The 18,393-nt window shown below is 49.4% G+C and overlaps 1 protein-coding gene across 4 annotated transcripts in view; it reads right to left on the bottom strand.

Annotated features, from left to right (window-relative positions):
* The window catches only part of wbp1la (WW domain binding protein 1-like a), a 116,359-nt gene that overhangs the window by 24,016 nt on the left and 73,950 nt on the right, over positions 1 to 18,393 (bottom strand). For 3 of the 4 annotated variants that reach the window (XM_048551408.2, XM_048551411.2, XM_048551410.2), the window contains exon 2: positions 2,005 to 2,113. In XM_048551408.2, coding sequence (XP_048407365.1) covers positions 2,005 to 2,113 — 109 coding nt within the window. Of the gene's footprint in view, positions 1 to 2,004; positions 2,114 to 17,210; positions 17,330 to 18,393 lie in introns of those variants that run through there. The other variant, XM_048551412.2, reaches the window with a different exon arrangement.

Raw genomic sequence — 18,393 nt, 5'->3', positions numbered from 1 at the left:
CATAGCTAGCACCCTCCATACCAGGCAACATCCTGGTGAACCTCCTCTGCACCCTCTCCAAAGCCTCCACATCCTTTTGGTAATGTGGTGACCAGAACTGCACACACTACTCCAAATGTGGCCGAACCAAAGTCCTATACAACTGTAACATGACTTCCCAACTCTTGTACTCAATACCCCGTCCGATGAATGAAAGCATGCTATATGCCTTCTTGACCACTATCGCCCCGTGTTGCCACCTTCAGGGTACAATGGACCCAGGATGAGCAGAAAAGATCTGTAACTGCAACCTGTCAATAGTTCGACTATAATTACGGCTCTCACACTGCAGTGGTAGTGCCCTTCCTTTGAACCAGGGGACCCAAATTTAATCTCTATTCAAATATTTCTTCCACGGTAGGATGGAGCATAGCATCAGGTCTGGCAAGGCAAACTCCAACATGGAGAAGAGATGTGAGGACTTGCTTCTGATAGCATCAATATCAGGAATTAAGTCAGGACTTTGCATTTTGGATTGGGTCTTCAACAGTGATGTTCAAATGTGGATCCTGATTCACTCCCTGGACTAAGATTGCTTCATATTATCTTTCTTTTAAAAGCACAGTTCTACACTGAGGTCTACATCAATTATAGTGCCCCAACACTGCGCTCAGATTAAAACCAAGTCTACGCTAGGATGTGACATTCAATGTAAAGTTATAACATTCCTCATCCAGGAAAACCCACTCAAACCACTTCACGAGCCAACTGGAAGGAATTAAAACACAGGTAGAATGTGGCTGAGTGGGCAGAGGAGTTTTGAGATGGCATTGAGACAAAGTGAAAGCAAATTTTCAAACCAAGTCCTTCGACATTCTGCTCTTTCCATTAAGCTGACAGTTTAACACACAAACATCAAAAAATGACTGCAAAATGTTATAAAAGTGTTCTATTATTCTAAAAAGATAGAATGATACCAATCTGAGCACAGATCTTTCAGCCCATTTCGCATCTGCAACCCACTTTGTTCAGAAACCTACCAGTTGAACTTCATACGGTATGATCATTCAGTGTTTATTTTAAGGGATACAAAAGCTGGTATCAATGAATTGACATGAAACTGCTATTTTTTTAAAAAAATCCAACCAGTTCAAAATGTTCTTCAGGGATAGGAATCTGCCAACCTTATTTGGTCTGGGTGGGGAGCAACATTAATCCCACCACTCTTGGAATGGCTCAGTGAGCAATTCAGGGGCAGCACGGTGGCTCAGTGGTTATCACTGCAGCCTCACAGTGCCAGGGACCCGGGTTCAATTCTAGCCTCGAGTGACTGTCTGTGTGGAGTTTGCACATTCTCCCTGTGTAGGCGTGGGTTTCTTCCGGGTGCTCCGGTTTCCACCCACAGTCCAAAGATGTGCAGGCTAGGTGGATCGGCCATGCTAAATTGCCCCATAGTGTTCAGGGATGTGTGGGTTATAGGGGGATGGGTCTGGATGGGATGCTTCAAGGGGCGGTGTGGACTTGTTGGGACGAAGGGCTAGTTTCCACACTGTAGGGAATCTAATCTAAAAAAAGAGCATTCAGGGCAAGAGACAGATGAGAAATGTGCATCCTTGCTAACGAGGCTCACGTTCAGTGATCAAATAATCAACAAAAACTAATTCTTTCTTTAGGCACAATGAAATATATGAAATGTGGTTCAGCAATGCCCCACAAATAAATGCGATAATAACCAGATAACCAAATTTTGATCATCAGTCATAAAGGCATTACAATAATGTTATATGGACAGAAACCCCCAGCAATGGAATCATATGCCACTGTGACCTGCTGTTTTTAAGAGGAGAATGGCTTTAAGCATGGGCTTTTTTGCACATTAGGAAAAAATGAGACCCTGAAAGAAAAATATGCAAAAGGTGACAAAGATGCAAAATCAGTAAAATGAACTTGTGACTCACATCAAAAACTGGTGACAGACAGTACTATCTCGAGGTAAACAGAATTTGTGTGTGTGTCAATACTTACACCAAAGCTCATAATAGTAGTTACAGCATTGTGACTCTCCACAACAGTGTCCTGTTTCACAGAAGTAACTCTGGTTGTTCACGCCAATGCATATCTCTCTTTCTTGAGACTTCAAAAAGAGAAGAAAAAAAATTATGGTGGTGATGAGAGCGCAAAAGAAAATTACCAATGCAAACGATTGTTATGCAACTGAAAGACTATAGATTCACTAACCACCTACCTTCACCCACTGTCATTGGCTAGCACTCAGGTTATTATCCTACAGTAACATGGTCCATTTACGGGAAAGGGGGGGGGAGAATTGGTTTGGATTACTGTTAGTTTGAAAATCAATAATTAATTTCACACAACCTACCCAATTTAGTGTAATGAGGAGGATAAACTGTACGTTGGTCTTCGCTGATATAGATCTTAGCCATACCAAGTAAACACCAGTTGTCACAATGAGTCATTGATAGCCCTTCATGTGTTTTTCATCCTGTCTTCTTGATGATGGCCTACAATATTGGCTTCACTTCCTCAACTAAACTTAATGAGTTTAGGAGGAGGTGGAGATGTTGTAACACTGGCTCATTTAGTATAATAATACACATCAGGGTTAACACTAAAGGATTAATGGGTTACTGGATTATTGAATAAACAGCTCATTATCATCAGGAAAATCTACAGCTGATGACAAAGTATCACACCAGCTTTCTACCTAGTGTTAATGCACAATGACTGCCAAACTGCTTCTGTTAAAATATAACATTTAATAGCGAGTTTTGAGAGGATTTGTAGCTCAAGTTGAGTTTCTGGATGTGAGTTTGCTCGCTGAGCTGGAAGGTTAGTTTTCAGATGTTTCATCACCATTCTAGGTAACATCATCAGTGAGCCTCCGACGAAGCGCTGGTGTTATGTCCCGCTTTGTATTTATCTGGTTAGGTTTCCTTGGGTTGGTGATGTCATTTCCTGTTCTTTTTCTCAGGGGATGGTAGATTGATTTGGAGCCAGTGTGTTTGTTGATGGAGTTCCGGTTGGAATGCCATGCTTCTAGGAATTCTCGTGTATGTCTCTGTTTGGCTTGTCCTAGGATGGATGTGTTGTCCCAATCAAAGTGGTGTCCTTCCTCATCTGTATGTAAGGATACGAGTGATAGTGGGTCATGTCGTTTTGTGGCTCGTTGATGTTCATGTATCCTGGTGGCTAGCTTTCTGCCTGTTTGTCCAATGTAATGTTTGTCACAGTTCTTGCAAGGTATTTTGTAGATGACGTTCGTTTTGTTTGTTGTCTGTATAGGGTCTTTTAAGTTCATTAGCTGCTGTTTTAGTGTGTTGGTGGCTTTGTGGGCTACCCTGATGCCAAGAGGTTCGAGTAGTCTGGCAGTCATTTCGGAAATGTCTTTGATGTAGGGGAGAGTGGTCATGCACCCACAGACACCCACAAACACCCACAGACACCCACAGACACCCACAAACACCCACAAACACCCACAAACACCCACAGACACCCACAGACACCCACAAACACCCACAGACACCCACAGACACCCACAGACACCCACAAACACCCACAAACACCCACAAACACCCACAGACACCCACAGACACCCACAAACACCCACAGACACCCACAGACACCCACAAACACCCACAGACACCCACAAACACCCACAAACACCCACAGACACCCACAGACACCCACAAACACCCACAAACACCCACAGACACCCACAGACACCCACAGACACCCACAGACACCCACAAACACCCACAGACACCCACAGACACCCACAGACACCCACAGACACCCACAGACACCCACAAACACCCACAGACACCCACAGACACCCACAGACACCCACAGACACCCACAGACACCCACAGACACCCACAAACACCCACAGACACCCACAAACACCCACAGACACCCACAGACACCCACAGACACCCACAGACACCCACAGACACCCACAGACACCCACAGACACCCACAGACACCCACAGACACCCACAAACACCCACAGACACCCACAGACACCCACAGACACCCACAGACACCCACAGACACCCACAAACACCCACAGACACCCACAAACACCCACAGACACCCACAGACACCCACAGACACCCACAGACACCCACAGACACCCACAGACACCCACAGACACCCACAGACACCCACAGACACCCACAGACACCCACAAACACCCACAGACACCCACAGACACCCACAAACACCCACAGACACCCACAGACACCCACAGACACCCACAGACACCCACAGACACCCACAAACACCCACAGACACCCACAAACACCCACAAACACCCACAGACACCCACAGACACCCACAGACACCCACAGACACCCACAAACACCCACAGACACCCACAGACACCCACAGACACCCACAGACACCCACAAACACCCACAGACACCCACAGACACCCACAGACACCCACAGACACCCACAGACACCCACAAACACCCACAGACACCCACAAACACCCACAGACACCCACAGACACCCACAGACACCCACAGACACCCACAGACACCCACAGACACCCACAGACACCCACAGACACCCACAGACACCCACAGACACCCACAGACACCCACAAACACCCACAAACACCCACAGACACCCACAGACACCCACAGACACCCACAAACACCCACAGACACCCACAGACACCCACAGACACCCACAGACACCCACAGACACCCACAGACACCCACAGACACCCACAAACACCCACAGACACCCACAGACACCCACAGACACCCACAGACACCCACAGACACCCACAAACACCCACAAACACCCACAGACACCCACAGACACCCACAGACACCCACAGACACCCACAGACACCCACAGACACCCACAGACACCCACAGACACCCACAAACACCCACAGACACCCACAGACACCCACAGACACCCACAGACACCCACAGACACCCACAGACACCCACAGACACCCACAGACACCCACAGACACCCACAGACACCCACAGACACCCACAAACACCCACAGACACCCACAGACACCCACAGACACCCACAGACACCCACAGACACCCACAGACACCCACAGACACCCACAAACACCCACAAACACCCACAGACACCCACAGACACCCACAGACACCCACAAACACCCACAAACACCCACAGACACCCACAGACACCCACAAACACCCACAAACACCCACAAACACCCACAAACACCCACAAACACCCACAAACACCCACAAACACCCACAAACACCCACAAACGAAGCTGCATTAGAACATTATTCCAACGAGCCACCACACACTGCAGCACAGAGGAACTACGCAGAGCAGAGGAAAATCACCTATACAGTGTATTCAAAAAGAATGGGTACCCTATGAATACAGTCCGACGATTCCTCAGCAATAAACCCAAACAAACAGACAAAACAGGCTCAGAAACCATAACCACTCTCCCCTACATTAAAGACATTTCCAAAATGACTGCCAGACTACTCGGACCTCTTGGCATCAGGGTAGCCCACAAACCCACCAACACACTAAAACAGCAGCTAATGAACTTAAAAAGATCCTAAACAGACAACAAATAAAACAAACATCATCTACAAAATACCTTGCAAGAACCGTGACAAACACTACTTTGGACAAACTGGCAGAAAACTAGCCACCAGGATACATGAACATCAACTAGCCACAAAACGACATGACCCACTATCACTCGTATCCTTACGTACAGATGAGGAAGGACACCACTTTGATTGGGACAACACATCCAACCTAGGACAAGCCAAACAGAGACACGCACGAGAATTCCTAGAAGCATGGCATTCCAACCAGAACTCCATCAACAAACACATTGATTTGGAGCCAATCTACCATCCCCTGAGAAAAAGAACAGGAAATGACATCACCAACGCAGGAAATGACATGACCAACCCAAGGAAACCTAACCAGATAAATAGAAAGCGGGACATAACACCAGCGCTTCGTGGGAGGCTCACTGATGATGTTACCTAGAATGGTGACTGATTATCTGGGAACAAGCCTTCCAGCTCAGTGAACCAGCTTATATCCAGAACAAAATAAAGGCCCACTCTTTTGTGGACCGAGAGGAGGAGAGCGCTGTGTTGGAGGTGGAAGGAAGACGTCGGGTTGGCTGTGCACCCTTGCAACTGGTGGATCCTAATGCTGGCTTTGGCCTAATGCTGGCTTTGGCCTAACGCTGGTTCAGGGGAGCAGCCAACCTGCAACGATGGCTGCGGCAAGTGCTCGTGCCCCAGGTCGAGGGTCCAGAACACCGTCCGTGTTTCCGTGAAGAAGGTGGATGAAGGTGCACCTGTGTACCGCACCTTCTTCGTGAAGAGGGTCCTGTTGGACTGTTGTGGGTTCGCTGCTGCGGACATTTACTGCCTGCAGGATTTCCCCGGAGGAGGTTTTTATGATGTGACCTTCAGGAGTGCCAAGCTTTGTGAGCGCTTCCTGGAGGTTTAAGGAGAAAGGAGGTGGGAGCCCCCTCTCTGTATTGACCGCTGTCCCGCTGTTTGTGATGCCAGCACAGAGGAGCCGTATGGTGACTGTACACATGTACAACCCGCACATGCCAGCAGTTGATGTCCTGACCTACCTTGGAAGGTATGTGAAGGTGGAAGGGGACCTAACCAACATCATGGACCCCTTTGGCATCTGGACCAGTAACAGGCAGGTCCAGGTAATGCTGAGGATGGGCGTGGACGGGAACATTCTACACCCACCATTCAGCTTCGCGATCGGCAGGAGCAAGGGCTACCTGACCTACGCAGGGCAAGCTAAAGTCTGCCGTGCCTGTGGTAGGTCAGGTCACGAGGCGGCCGACTGCAAAGCCACCATCTGCAGGGAGGAGGGACACCTTGCAAAGGATTGCCCACAAGAGAAAAGCTGCAACCTTTGCGGGGAAGCGGGCCACCTCTATAGGGCATGCCCGCAGTGGGGGACCACGTACGACCAGGTCGCCGGTAGCGGCAATGCGGGGCCAGCCCCCCTCGGAGGAGAGAATGGCACCGCGGCCCTGCAAGGACCCCACTAATGTGCAGGAGGGCCAGGTCGTGCAGGAGAGCCCAGCCCCGCAGGATGGGCCCGAGGCCAGCAAAGCGCCCCTCCAGGCTCCGCTACCCCCCAACAACCCGGAGTCGATGGAGGCGGCGACAGATAACCCAGGGGAGTGGACGATGGTCCGGAAAGCGAGGAGGAAGGCGCGTCAGCGGGCCCAGGAACTGCAACCATCAGGCGGGAAGAGGCAGCTACAGGGGGGCTATAAGAGCTCCTCTGACGAGGGAGATTCGGCGGGGGCCCGCCCAAAGCAGAAGCTAAAGATCTCAAGGGAGAAGGAAAGCAGCACCCCGCTTCCAGGTGACGGGAGGCGTCCTGAGGCTCCCTCCGACACCCAGTCACGTCGCTGGGGCCCTGGAGGGCCCCCCAGAACTTCCAGGCGGGAAGGAGGAAACAGCACGACCCCAGCCTGACCCAGAGCCGGACTCTCCTGCCTCCGTACCGCCAACGGGGGGGTGCCACCCGGAAGGCAGCATGGACGGTTTCCTGAGCCCTGAGAGTGTCCAGCAGTTAGCCCGGGCAATGGGCATGAAGGGACAGATGGAGGGGCTGGACCTTGGACTCGGGGAGGGTACTGCAGTCACTGCCCACAATAGGGGCACGAGTTGCGAGCATTAATGTGCGCAGCATCAAGTCCACCGCAAGATGTGTGTCCACATTGGCCTACCTGACCACCGTCAAGGCGGACCTCCTGTTTCTGCAGGAGTGCGGGATAACGCACCTCAGCAGGTACGGGAAATGGTCTGGTGCCTGGACCTGTGGGCCTTCAATCTGGCCGAGGGGTAATGACTGTTGCTCCTTGGGCCTGGCTATTCTGCTGCGGGGGCGCAACTTCACCATCTCTCAAGTTCAGGAGGTGGTGGGGGGGGGGCCTCCTAGTGGCTGACGTCACCTACAGGAACACTTCCCTGAGGCTGATCAACGTGTACGCCCGAGCGGTACGGAGTGAACGGTTGGCCATCCTGCAGCGACTTCCACCCCTACTGGCTACGTCCAGGCCGGTCATCCTAGGCGGAGACTTCAACTGCATCACCGATGCAGATGGAAGATCCGGCGTGGGGACAGCGGGTGGCGGGGAGTCAACTGGACGTCATGTCCAGATTCCTGATGGGCACGGTGAAGGACGCCAAGCTGCTCGACGTCTTCAGCACCCCTGCAGACGGAGCGCAGCGGAGGTACACCTGATCGTGGCCAGACGGGTCTATTCGCTCAAGGATAGGCTTCCTGCCTGTGTCACAGGCGTTCTCGGTCAGGTCCACCGGCGTCGAGCTGGTGTTCTTCTCTGACCACTGCCTCCTGCTGGCCGACTGTCACTTACAGGACGACCAGCCGGCTGGCAAGGGGACGTGGAAGCTCAACACGACTCTGTTGACCCCAGAGAACGTCGAGCAGCTTAGGAGGGAGTACACCGGTTGGAGAACCATGAAACCCCTCTGAGTCTCTGGGCGACTGGTGGGAGATGGTGAAAGCTGTTGCGACTCCAGAAAAGGGTGCAGAACCTGCTCCTTCTGCAGTTGAAGGGGGTCGATGTCACGGAGGACCTCCGCGAGGTGAGGGGCCAGCAAGCCTCTCTTCGATGCGGAGGCCTCCAGGATAATCTTCCAGTCCGGGGTCCGCTCCGTGGAGCAGGACGAGACGTGCTCACGTTTCTTTTTTCAGAAGGTGCACAAAGAGAGCTCTGTGCTTAGCCGGCTGAAGGAGGACGACGGCTCGGTGACGTCGTCTCGGCCCGACATCTTGAGGATCAGCAGATCCTTCTATGCCGGACTGTACGACACAAAGCCCACAAACAGCACGGCCTCAGAGTCGTTCCTGTCTATCATGGAGGTCTTAGATGATGGCACGAGGGAGTGGCTGGACCGGCCGATATCCCTGGACGAGCTGACCAGAGCCCTCAAGTCCTTGGAGAGGAATAGGACTCCCGGGAGCGACGGCTTACCGGTCAAACTGTATTCTGCTCTGTGGGACCTGGTCGGCCAGGACCTGCTGGAGGTGTACGATAGTGCGCTCCAGGCAGGGGAAATGTGCAAGTCCATGAGGAAGGGCATCATTACCCTCATTTACAAGAGGAAGGGGGAGAGGGAAGAAATTAAGAATTGGCGTCCCATTTCACTATTGAACATGGACTACAAAATCCTGGCCAAGGTCATAGCCAACCGGGTCAGTTCTGTCCTGGAGTCGGTGATTCACCCTGACCAAACTGTGCTGTGCCGGGCAGGAAGATCGCTGAGAGCCTCGCGCTCATCAGGGATACGATCGCCTACGTACAGGACAGGAGGGTGGACACCTGCCTCATCAGCCTGGACCAGGAGAAGGCCTTCGACAGGGTCTCTCATGCTGACATGAGGGACGTCCTCTCCAAATTGGGGTTGGGGGAGGGCGTCCGCAATCGGATCCGGCTGCTCTACACCAACATCATTAGCGCAGTCTCGATCAACGGGTGGGAATCGGACAGTTTTCCTGTCAGATCTGGAGTCAGGCAGGGCTGCCCGCGCACTCCTGCCTTGTTTGTGTGCTGTGTGGAGCCCTTCGTCGCATCCATCAGGAAGGACGGGAGCCTGAAGCGCGTGACTATCCCAGGCAGTGGAGGCCTTCAGGTCAAGACCTCCCTGTACATGGACGACATTGCCATCTTCTGCACCGATCGTCGGTCGGTGAGGAGGCTGTTGGACATCTGCAGCCAGTTTGAACTGGCCTTGGGTGCCAAAGTCAATAGGGGTAAGAGCGAGGTCATGTTCTTCGGGAACTGGGACGACCGCTCCTTCATCCCCTTCACCGTCAGGACAGACTACCTGAAGGTGCTGGGTGTTTGGATCGGTGGAGCTGGGGCATGCATTAAGACTTGGGAGGAGTGTATCACCAAAATGAAGCAGAAGCTGGGCAGGTGGACGCTCCAGTCCCTCTCCATCGCGGGTAAGAACCTGGTTGTCAGGTGCGAGGGGCTTTCGGTACTGTTGTATGTGGCGCAGGCCTGGCCTATTCCCTGGACCTGCGCCACTGCGGTCACCCGGGCCATCTTCCACTTCATTTGGGGGTCGAGGATGGACCGGGTCCGCAGGGAGACCATGTACAAAGACCTGGGAAATGGGGGAAAGGGCGTACCAAACGCCACCCTCGCCCTGACGGCTAACTTTGTGTGCGGCTGCATCAAGCTGTGCATAGATCCTCAGTACGCAAACACCAAGTGTCACTACTTACTGAGGTTCTACCTGTCCCTGGTGTTGCGAAGGATGAGCCTGGCCTCTTTGCCACGGAACGCTCCGAGTAGTTGGACTGTCCTGTACCACCTGTCCTTCGTGGAGAAATTTTTGAAGGGAAACACCTTTGACCACAAGGCCGTCAGGCAGTGGTCAGCACGTAGTATCCTCGAGACCCTTCGGGAAAAGGAGAGGGTGGATCCCATCGTGTGGTTCCCCACGCAGACTGCCAAAGTCGTTTGGCAGAATGCCTCATTGCCAGAGCTTTCAAACAAGCACAAGGACATTGCTTGGCTGGTGGTGAGAGGGGCTCTAGCAGTGAGATCCTTTATGCATACCCGGAATATGTGTGCCACCGCACGCTGCCCTCAAGGCGGCTGCTGGGAGGGGAACGAGACTGTCGATCACCTCCTTCTGGAGTGTGCCTATGCGCAGGAGGTCTGGAGGGGGATGCAGTGGTATTTGTCAAAGTTCATCCTGAGCAGGTCCGTGACGCAGGACTCCGTGCTCTATGGGCTGTTTCCCGGGACGCACACAGAGACCAACATCAACTGCACCTGGAGGACCATCAATGCAGTGAAAGACACTCTTTGGTCTGCCCGCAACTTGCTGCTCTGCCAGCTGAAAGAACTGACCCCAACCGAGTGTTGCAGACTGGCGCACTCCAAAGTCCAGGACTACGTGCTGAGGGACGCGCTAAAGCTTGGGGCAGCCGCCACCAAGGCGCGGTGGGGAAAGACCACGGTATGAAACCCCTCATCCAGAATAGAAAAAAGGGCCCTATCTGGTAACTGGGCCCAGCTGGCGCCTTCCCCAACTGGTCATGGGGCTAACTGGGACTGTGCGGGGTGAAGACTGCCGGGGTATTTTCTTTGCTTTGTTTTTTCTTCTTTTTTTTTCCCTTTAGTTGGTGTACGTCCCCCCTGGGTAACCTGGAGCAGCTTGCATGACTGGGTCGGTGTGTAAATATATTTTATTTTTTGTACATCTTACGAATAAAGTATATTTTTTCAAATTTAAAAAAAGGTGACGAAACGTCTGAAAACTAACCTTCCAGCTCAGCGAGCAAACTCACATCCGTAACATTTAATATCCTAACCTGAATCAGAAAGAGTTTACACGATGATTACAAATCACAGCCCATTACTCCCCACAGGTGTATGTTTCAATCTCCCCATTCTGATTCTATCCCAGCACCAACACCACATTAGTCACAAATGACTTTTTCTGGAGAAAAATGGAACATTGGACTATCTCTCTTGAACCTCTCTACTGCCTTCGGTATGGTCAGTCAAGAGAATCTCTTCTCCACTGGTACATGGAGTGGGAAAACTTTTCTCCCTAGCTGAAACTCATGTCTTCAAGGGCAGCACAGTGGCTCAGTGGTTAGCACTGCTGCCTCACAGTGCCAGGGACCTGGGCTCAATTCCAGCCTCAGGTCCGTGTCCGTGGGGAGTATGCACACAGTCTCCCAGTGTCTATGTGGGTTTCCTCCGAGTACTTCGGTTTCCTCCCATAGTCCAAAGATGTGCAGGTGAGGTGGATTAGCCATGCTAAATTGCCCCTAGGGTCTAGGATGGGAAGTGGAGGGATAGGATAAGGAGTGTGTCTGGGTGGGACACTCTTCAGAGTGTCAGTGTGGACTCGATGGGCTGAATGGCCTGCTTCCTCACTGTAGGAAATCTATGAAGTATTTCCCCGTCACTGTCACTTTCAAGTGCTCTCTTGCCTGTGTACTCAGACAATCAGAATACAGTATCAGAAAGCTGCAACTTCCTTCAGTTAAAACTCTGGGAAGATCACAACCAACATCTTCAAAACCCAAATTCTAAAACTGAGTCAGTTCTTTGCCTTGGTGCTAAACGACTGACTCCTTAGCCTGAGATTATACCTCCCAGTTCTAGACTTACCAATCAGGAGAGGTGACCTCTCAGTCTTGAATCTTTCCAGTCAGAGCTGTACAGCATGGAAACAGACCCATTGGCCTAACACATCCGTGCCAACCAGAGATCCTAAACAAATCTAGTCCCATTTGCCACCATGTGGCCCATATCTCTCTTGCACCCTTCCTATTTACGTACCCATCCAGATGCCTTTTAAATGTTGTAATCGTATCTGCCTCCACCACTTCCTCTCATGTATTTCCTGTATTTTAGGAAAATTAATAACCCCAATAACATTGCCATTGCCATCGCCATCCCCTTCTTGTTTCTCGGCTCCACCCACAAGGCCTCACTGGATGATCCCTTAGTTATTTTGTCTCTGACTACTACTGTGATACTCCCTTAGTCAAAAATGCAACTCCCCCTTGTCTCTTTCTTTCACTTCTGTCCCACTTAAAGTACCTGTCCCATGGCAAGTTAAGCTGCTAGTCCTGTCCTTCCCCCTCTCCTTAAACCTATGTCCCCTACGTTTGGATTCCCCTATCCTGGGGAAAAGGGCCTTTGCTATTCATCCTGTCTATGTCCCTCATGATTTTATAAACCTCTATAAGGTCACCCCTCCGCCTCCAACACTCTAAGGATGTTGCAAAACTTGGAAGGGTTCAGTAAAGATCAGCTCATTCCATACATGCACGACCCCCTGCATGATCAATTTTCCCTCAGTTTCCTTTTAAATCTACAAAGTCATCCCTCAGCCTCCAAAGCTCCAGGGAAAATAGCCCCAGCCTCTCCTAGTTCAATCCCTTTAACCCTGGCAACATCCTTGTAAATCTTTACTGAACCCTTCCAAGGGTTGTGATAAATCCCCTGGTCCCGATCAGATATATATGAACCCTGCAAGAGGCTAGAAGAAAAAAATTGCAGGGTCGCCTGGCTGATACATTTGCATCACCATCAGCCAAGGGTGAGGTCCCGGAAGTCTGAAGGTTAGTAAATGTTGTGCCCTTATTTAGAAAAGGCTGCAAAGAAAAACCTGGGAATTATAGACCAATACCTTAATACCTGTGGTAGGTAAATTACTTGAGGAGATTCTGATTTTTGACTAGTTACCAATGCCTTGAGTACCAATGACTGAAAGGATAAAAGGTGTCGAGCTGGATGAACACAACAGGCCAAGCACCATGAGAGGAGCAGGAAAGCTGACATTTCGGGCCTAGGCCCTTCTTCAGAAGAACCTGGTCCCAAAACATCAGCTTTCCTGCTCCTCTGATGCTGCTCCGCCTGCTGTGTTCATCCAGCTTCACACTGTGTTATCTCAGATTCTCTAGCATCGGCAGTTCCTACTATCCCTCCACCAATACCATCTTCTCTGAAACTTGTATGTCTCACTGACCTGACATTAGCCCATCTGCTCCTGAAATCCTCATCAATGCTTCTAAAACTCAAGTATTCACTTGTTCAACATCTTAATCTCCACCCTTTATAAATCTTAGCTCATTTAAAACCAGGTGCACTCTGCCTTTGCTTGGCTTCCTAATGTCTCCAGTTTAACATTTCCATCCTCCAGTCTAAATCCCTTAATGGCCCATGATGCTCACTAGCTCTATCACTTCCATCCTATCTTCCTGACAACTGTGTTTCGGTGATTCCGGACCCATCTTCTCCATTTGCTCTAACTCTGTGGTCCTGTCCTCAACTGCGTTAATTGGGACAACGCTCTGGAATTCTCTAAATTTCTCCATCTCACCATCTTAGTCTTGTCCTAAAAACACACCTCTTGTGCAAACATTGTAATGCCTCTCCTCACCATTTATTTCTAATTATGCCTCTGGAGGATGGCTGGCTTGTTTTCTACACGAAAATGCTTTATCTGTGCACATTATGATGATAAGAAGCCATAATTGCACAACATATCCTGGATAGTTTTTGAATGTCGTTACATATAACAATATAACTGTGCTTCATCCTTATGTTAATTTATTGTTGTATTGGCTTTAAAATAATGATAGTCAAGCATTAATAAATTACTCCTTACACTTACCTCTCCTTATCGGAGATCTATATTACTATTCCATTTAGTTAATTCTCCCATATCTTAATTCCTTGGTCTTGCAGTACTAAATGATAATAATACAACTGAATGATAAAATGGAAGTGGAATAAAACAACTGAGAGCATCTATCATTGAAGACAGTCCCCAATTTGGAGGCATTTCCAGCTCCTCTTAACTGTTCTGAGATACCATCCAAGAGATGCACAGCTACAATTGACAAAGGCTCCATCAAGAGCACCTTCCGAACGTGTAACTTGCTCCACTTAGATAAAAATAGCATTTGCAAGGCAATACTATTTCTTGCCAAAGCTCCTTTAAGCAACACACCATCCCAACTTGGCGCATGTCCATTCCTCCCCTGTCACTGGATCAAAATCCTGAACTCCTTTCCTGACAGCACCGTGGGTGTCCATACCCTGTATGGACTGCATTGGCACAGTGATTAGCACTGCAGCCACGCAGCAACAGGGGCCCGAGTCCGATTCCAGCCTCAGGTGACTGTGTGGGGTTTGCACTTTGTCCCTGTGACTGTGTGGATCTCCTCTGGGTGTTCCAGCCCAAAGATGTGCAGGTTAGGTGGATTGGCCATCCTAGATTGCCCATAGCATTCAGGAACGTGTAAGCTAGGTGGACTAGCCACGGTAAATGCAGCGTTACAGGGATAGGGTGTGGGGGCAGGGGTTGGTCTGGATGGCATGCTCTTTGGAGATTCGGTACGGACTGAATGGCCTGCTTCCACACTGTAGGGATTCAATGATTCTGCGATACAATGGCTGCTCAGGATAATGTCCTACACCCAACTATGTTCAACTGCTTCATCATTGGCCTTTCCTCCATCTTAAAGGTCAGAGTAGGGATATTTGCTGATGACTGCACAACATTCAGTGCCACTCACAACTCTTCAAACACTGAAACAGCCCAGGGCCAAATACAGCAAGTACTGGTCAAGATCCAGGTTTGGGCTGACAAATGGCAACTAAGAACAATACAGCACAGGAAAAGGCCCTTCAGCCCTCCAGGCCTGCACCAACACATCTTGTCCTTCCCTTCTAAAACCGTCTTCACTTACGCGATCCATAACCCCCTATTCACGTATTCGTTCAGGTGCCTTTTGAATGTTGTTACTGTGACTGCTTCCATCACCTCCTCTGGCAGAGCGTTCCAGAGGGTCTCCACCCGTTGAATGAAAAACCTGCCCCACACATCTCTTTTAAACTTGCCACCAGCACCTTGAATGCGCATCCTCTTGTAATTGACCCCTCCACCCTGGGAAAAAGCCTCATACTTTCCACTCTGCATTCCAGTGAAAATAAACCCAATGTATCCAACCTTTCTTCACAGCTAAAATCCCCATCCTGGTGAACATTTTCTGTACCCGCTGCAAAGCATTCTCTTCCTTCTGGTAGTGTGGTGACCAGTACCAGTTACAGAATATTCCAAGTGTGGCCTAACTAAAGTTCTATAAAGTTCCAGCATAACCTATCCTCATACTCAATGCCCCCTCCAATGAAGACAGGCATGCCATTAGCGTTTTTTTACTACCTTATCTACCTGCGCTGCCATGTTCAGTGATCTGTGGACCCAAGATCCCCCTGTGTATCAATACTCAAGGTTCTGTCATTTCCTGTGTAATCTTCACCTGTACATGACACTCCAAAATAGATCACCTCATTTATCCAGTTTAAAACACTATTAAATGCCATTTTTCTGCCATGCCTCCAACTGATCTACATCCTGCATTCCTACCTTCCACCCCTACCCTCTATCTTCTATGACTAAGCCCGTTCTGTATCCATCTTGCCAGCTCATCCCTGATACTATGTAACTTCACCTTCAGTATCAGTCTGCCATGAAGGTACTTGTCAATGGCTTTACTGAAGTCCATGTAGACAACATGAGCCGCTTTTCCCTCAATAACCTTTGTCATCTCCTCAAAAAATTTGATCAGGTTAGAGAGGCATAACGTCCCCTACACAAAACCGTGCTGGTCTATTTGCTTCTCAATGCTTGTAGATCTTGTCCCTGAGAATCTTTCCCAATAATTTCCCTACTACCGTGAGAGTCACAGGCCTGTAATTTCCAGCATTATCCCTGCTACCCTTCTGGATCAATGGTACAACATTGGCTATTCTCCAGTCCTCTGGGACCTCACCTGTGACCAAAGAAGGTACATTGATGCCTGTCAATGCTCCAGCAATTTGTTCTCTTGCCTCCCTCAATATTCTAGGATGGGCCCAGGGACCCAAGACTTTGTAAGACGCATAACACCTCTTCCTTTTTAATGGCAATTTGGCTTAGAAACTCGGCACTCCCTTCCCTGAGATCATCCTCAAGTAAAATTCGTACCACGTAAGTGCAAAATAATGACCATCACTAGGAAGATTGAATGCAATTATCTCACTGCCCATCGCCGATTTCCATACAACATTAAAAACCCATGGGTTACCACTGACCAGAAACTGAGCTAGCAGCAGCTACAAGAGCAGGGCAGAGGCTAGGAATTCTGCAGCATAATACTCACCTCTTGACTCCACAAAACCTGTGCACCGTCTACAAGGTACGAGTCAAGTGTGTTTTGGAATACTGCTCACTTGCCTGGAAGATGCTCCAAGATTATTTCTTAAGACTACCCGCTCAGATGTTATTGCACATCTCTGGAGCAGGTGAGACTCAAAGCTGGGGTCTCCTGGTTCAAATGTAGGGACACTGCCACTGCACCACAAGACATCTTCGTGAATGCAGCTCCAACAAAACAGAGGACAACTGATGTCATCCAGGGCAAATTAGCCCACTTGCCTGCATCTGCGAACATTCACTCCCTCCTCTACTGATGCTCAGTGGTTGCACTGTCTACCATATACAAGATGCACTGTAGAAATTCACGAGGGCACCTTCCAAACACACAATCACTTCCATCTACAAATGACAAGGAAAATGGATACTTGGGAACACCACGGCCTTCAAGTTCCCCTCCAAGCCACTCACCATTCCTGACTTGGGGATTCATTGCCGTTCCTTCGTTGTTGCTGGGTCACAATCCTGGAATTCTTTCCTAGTGTCATTGGGAATCTGTCTACAGCACAAGGATTGCAGCAGCTCACCACCACCTTCGCAAGGGCAATGAGAGATGGGCAATAAATACTTGACCAGACAATGACCTCCACAACTCATGAATAAATTACGAAAGGAACAGAGAAAAAGCTGGCTACTAAGGACAACAGATTAATAGAACCTCAAAACATTTATACAACACTGGTTGCCAAAACACGAGATCACATTTCAAAAATATGTTGAATAGTGGAGTGACAATAGCTGACAACCTATCCTGGACTTCCCACGCAGATGTGACACTCAGGAATGCACAACAATACCTCTTTTTCTTCAGGCAGCTCAGGAAATTTGGCATGTCCATAACATCCCTCACCAGCTTTTACAGATGCACCACTGAAAACACACTGTCTGGATGCATAACGCCTTGGTATGGCAACTGCTGTGCCCAGAACCATAATGATCTACCACAGGGCGTGTGCACAGTCCACACCTCCCATCCATTGGAAGCCAACCTCCCATCCATGGACCCTATTTACATGGCTCATTGCCATGAAAAGGTTGCCAACATCAAAGACCCTGTCATCCAGGTAATGCTTTCCTATAGCCACTTCCACCAGGCGTAAGATACAGAAGCTGGAACTCATGCACCAACAGGTTCAAGAACAGCTTCCTTCCCTGCCTGTTAGACTGATGAATGGACTGTCTAGCTTCAAATAAATGTTGATCTTGCTTTGTGCACAATCTGTGCAGTTATAACATTGCATGCCTTGCTTTAAGTGCTCTAACCTGGCTTACTATGACCTGCCTGCACTGCTCGCTAAGCAAAGCTTTTCACTGTACTTAGGTACATGTGACTACAATATATCAAACCAAAGAATGAGAGATGGCACATTTCATTATTTCCTAAAAGCAACCGTGCAATTTATACTGCGCAAGAACGAACCTGGGTAAAAGGTAGAAAGATCATGTGCACTATTGAGACAATAAACCGGGATCCAATTTTCACAGGGAAATCAGCTTATACCTTAATTTAAGCTGGGTGTTATATATTCAATTAATGCTGCATTTTCTATAAAGCAAGATAGGAATGCATGCATTCATACTTTTTGCAATGAGC

The sequence above is a fragment of the Stegostoma tigrinum genome, chromosome 20 (genome assembly GCF_030684315.1).
Source record: "Stegostoma tigrinum isolate sSteTig4 chromosome 20, sSteTig4.hap1, whole genome shotgun sequence".
Taxonomy (NCBI): Eukaryota; Metazoa; Chordata; class Chondrichthyes; order Orectolobiformes; family Stegostomatidae; genus Stegostoma; species Stegostoma tigrinum.
Note: the sequence above shows the minus strand (reverse complement) of the source record. Positions and strands in the feature narration are given on the sequence as shown.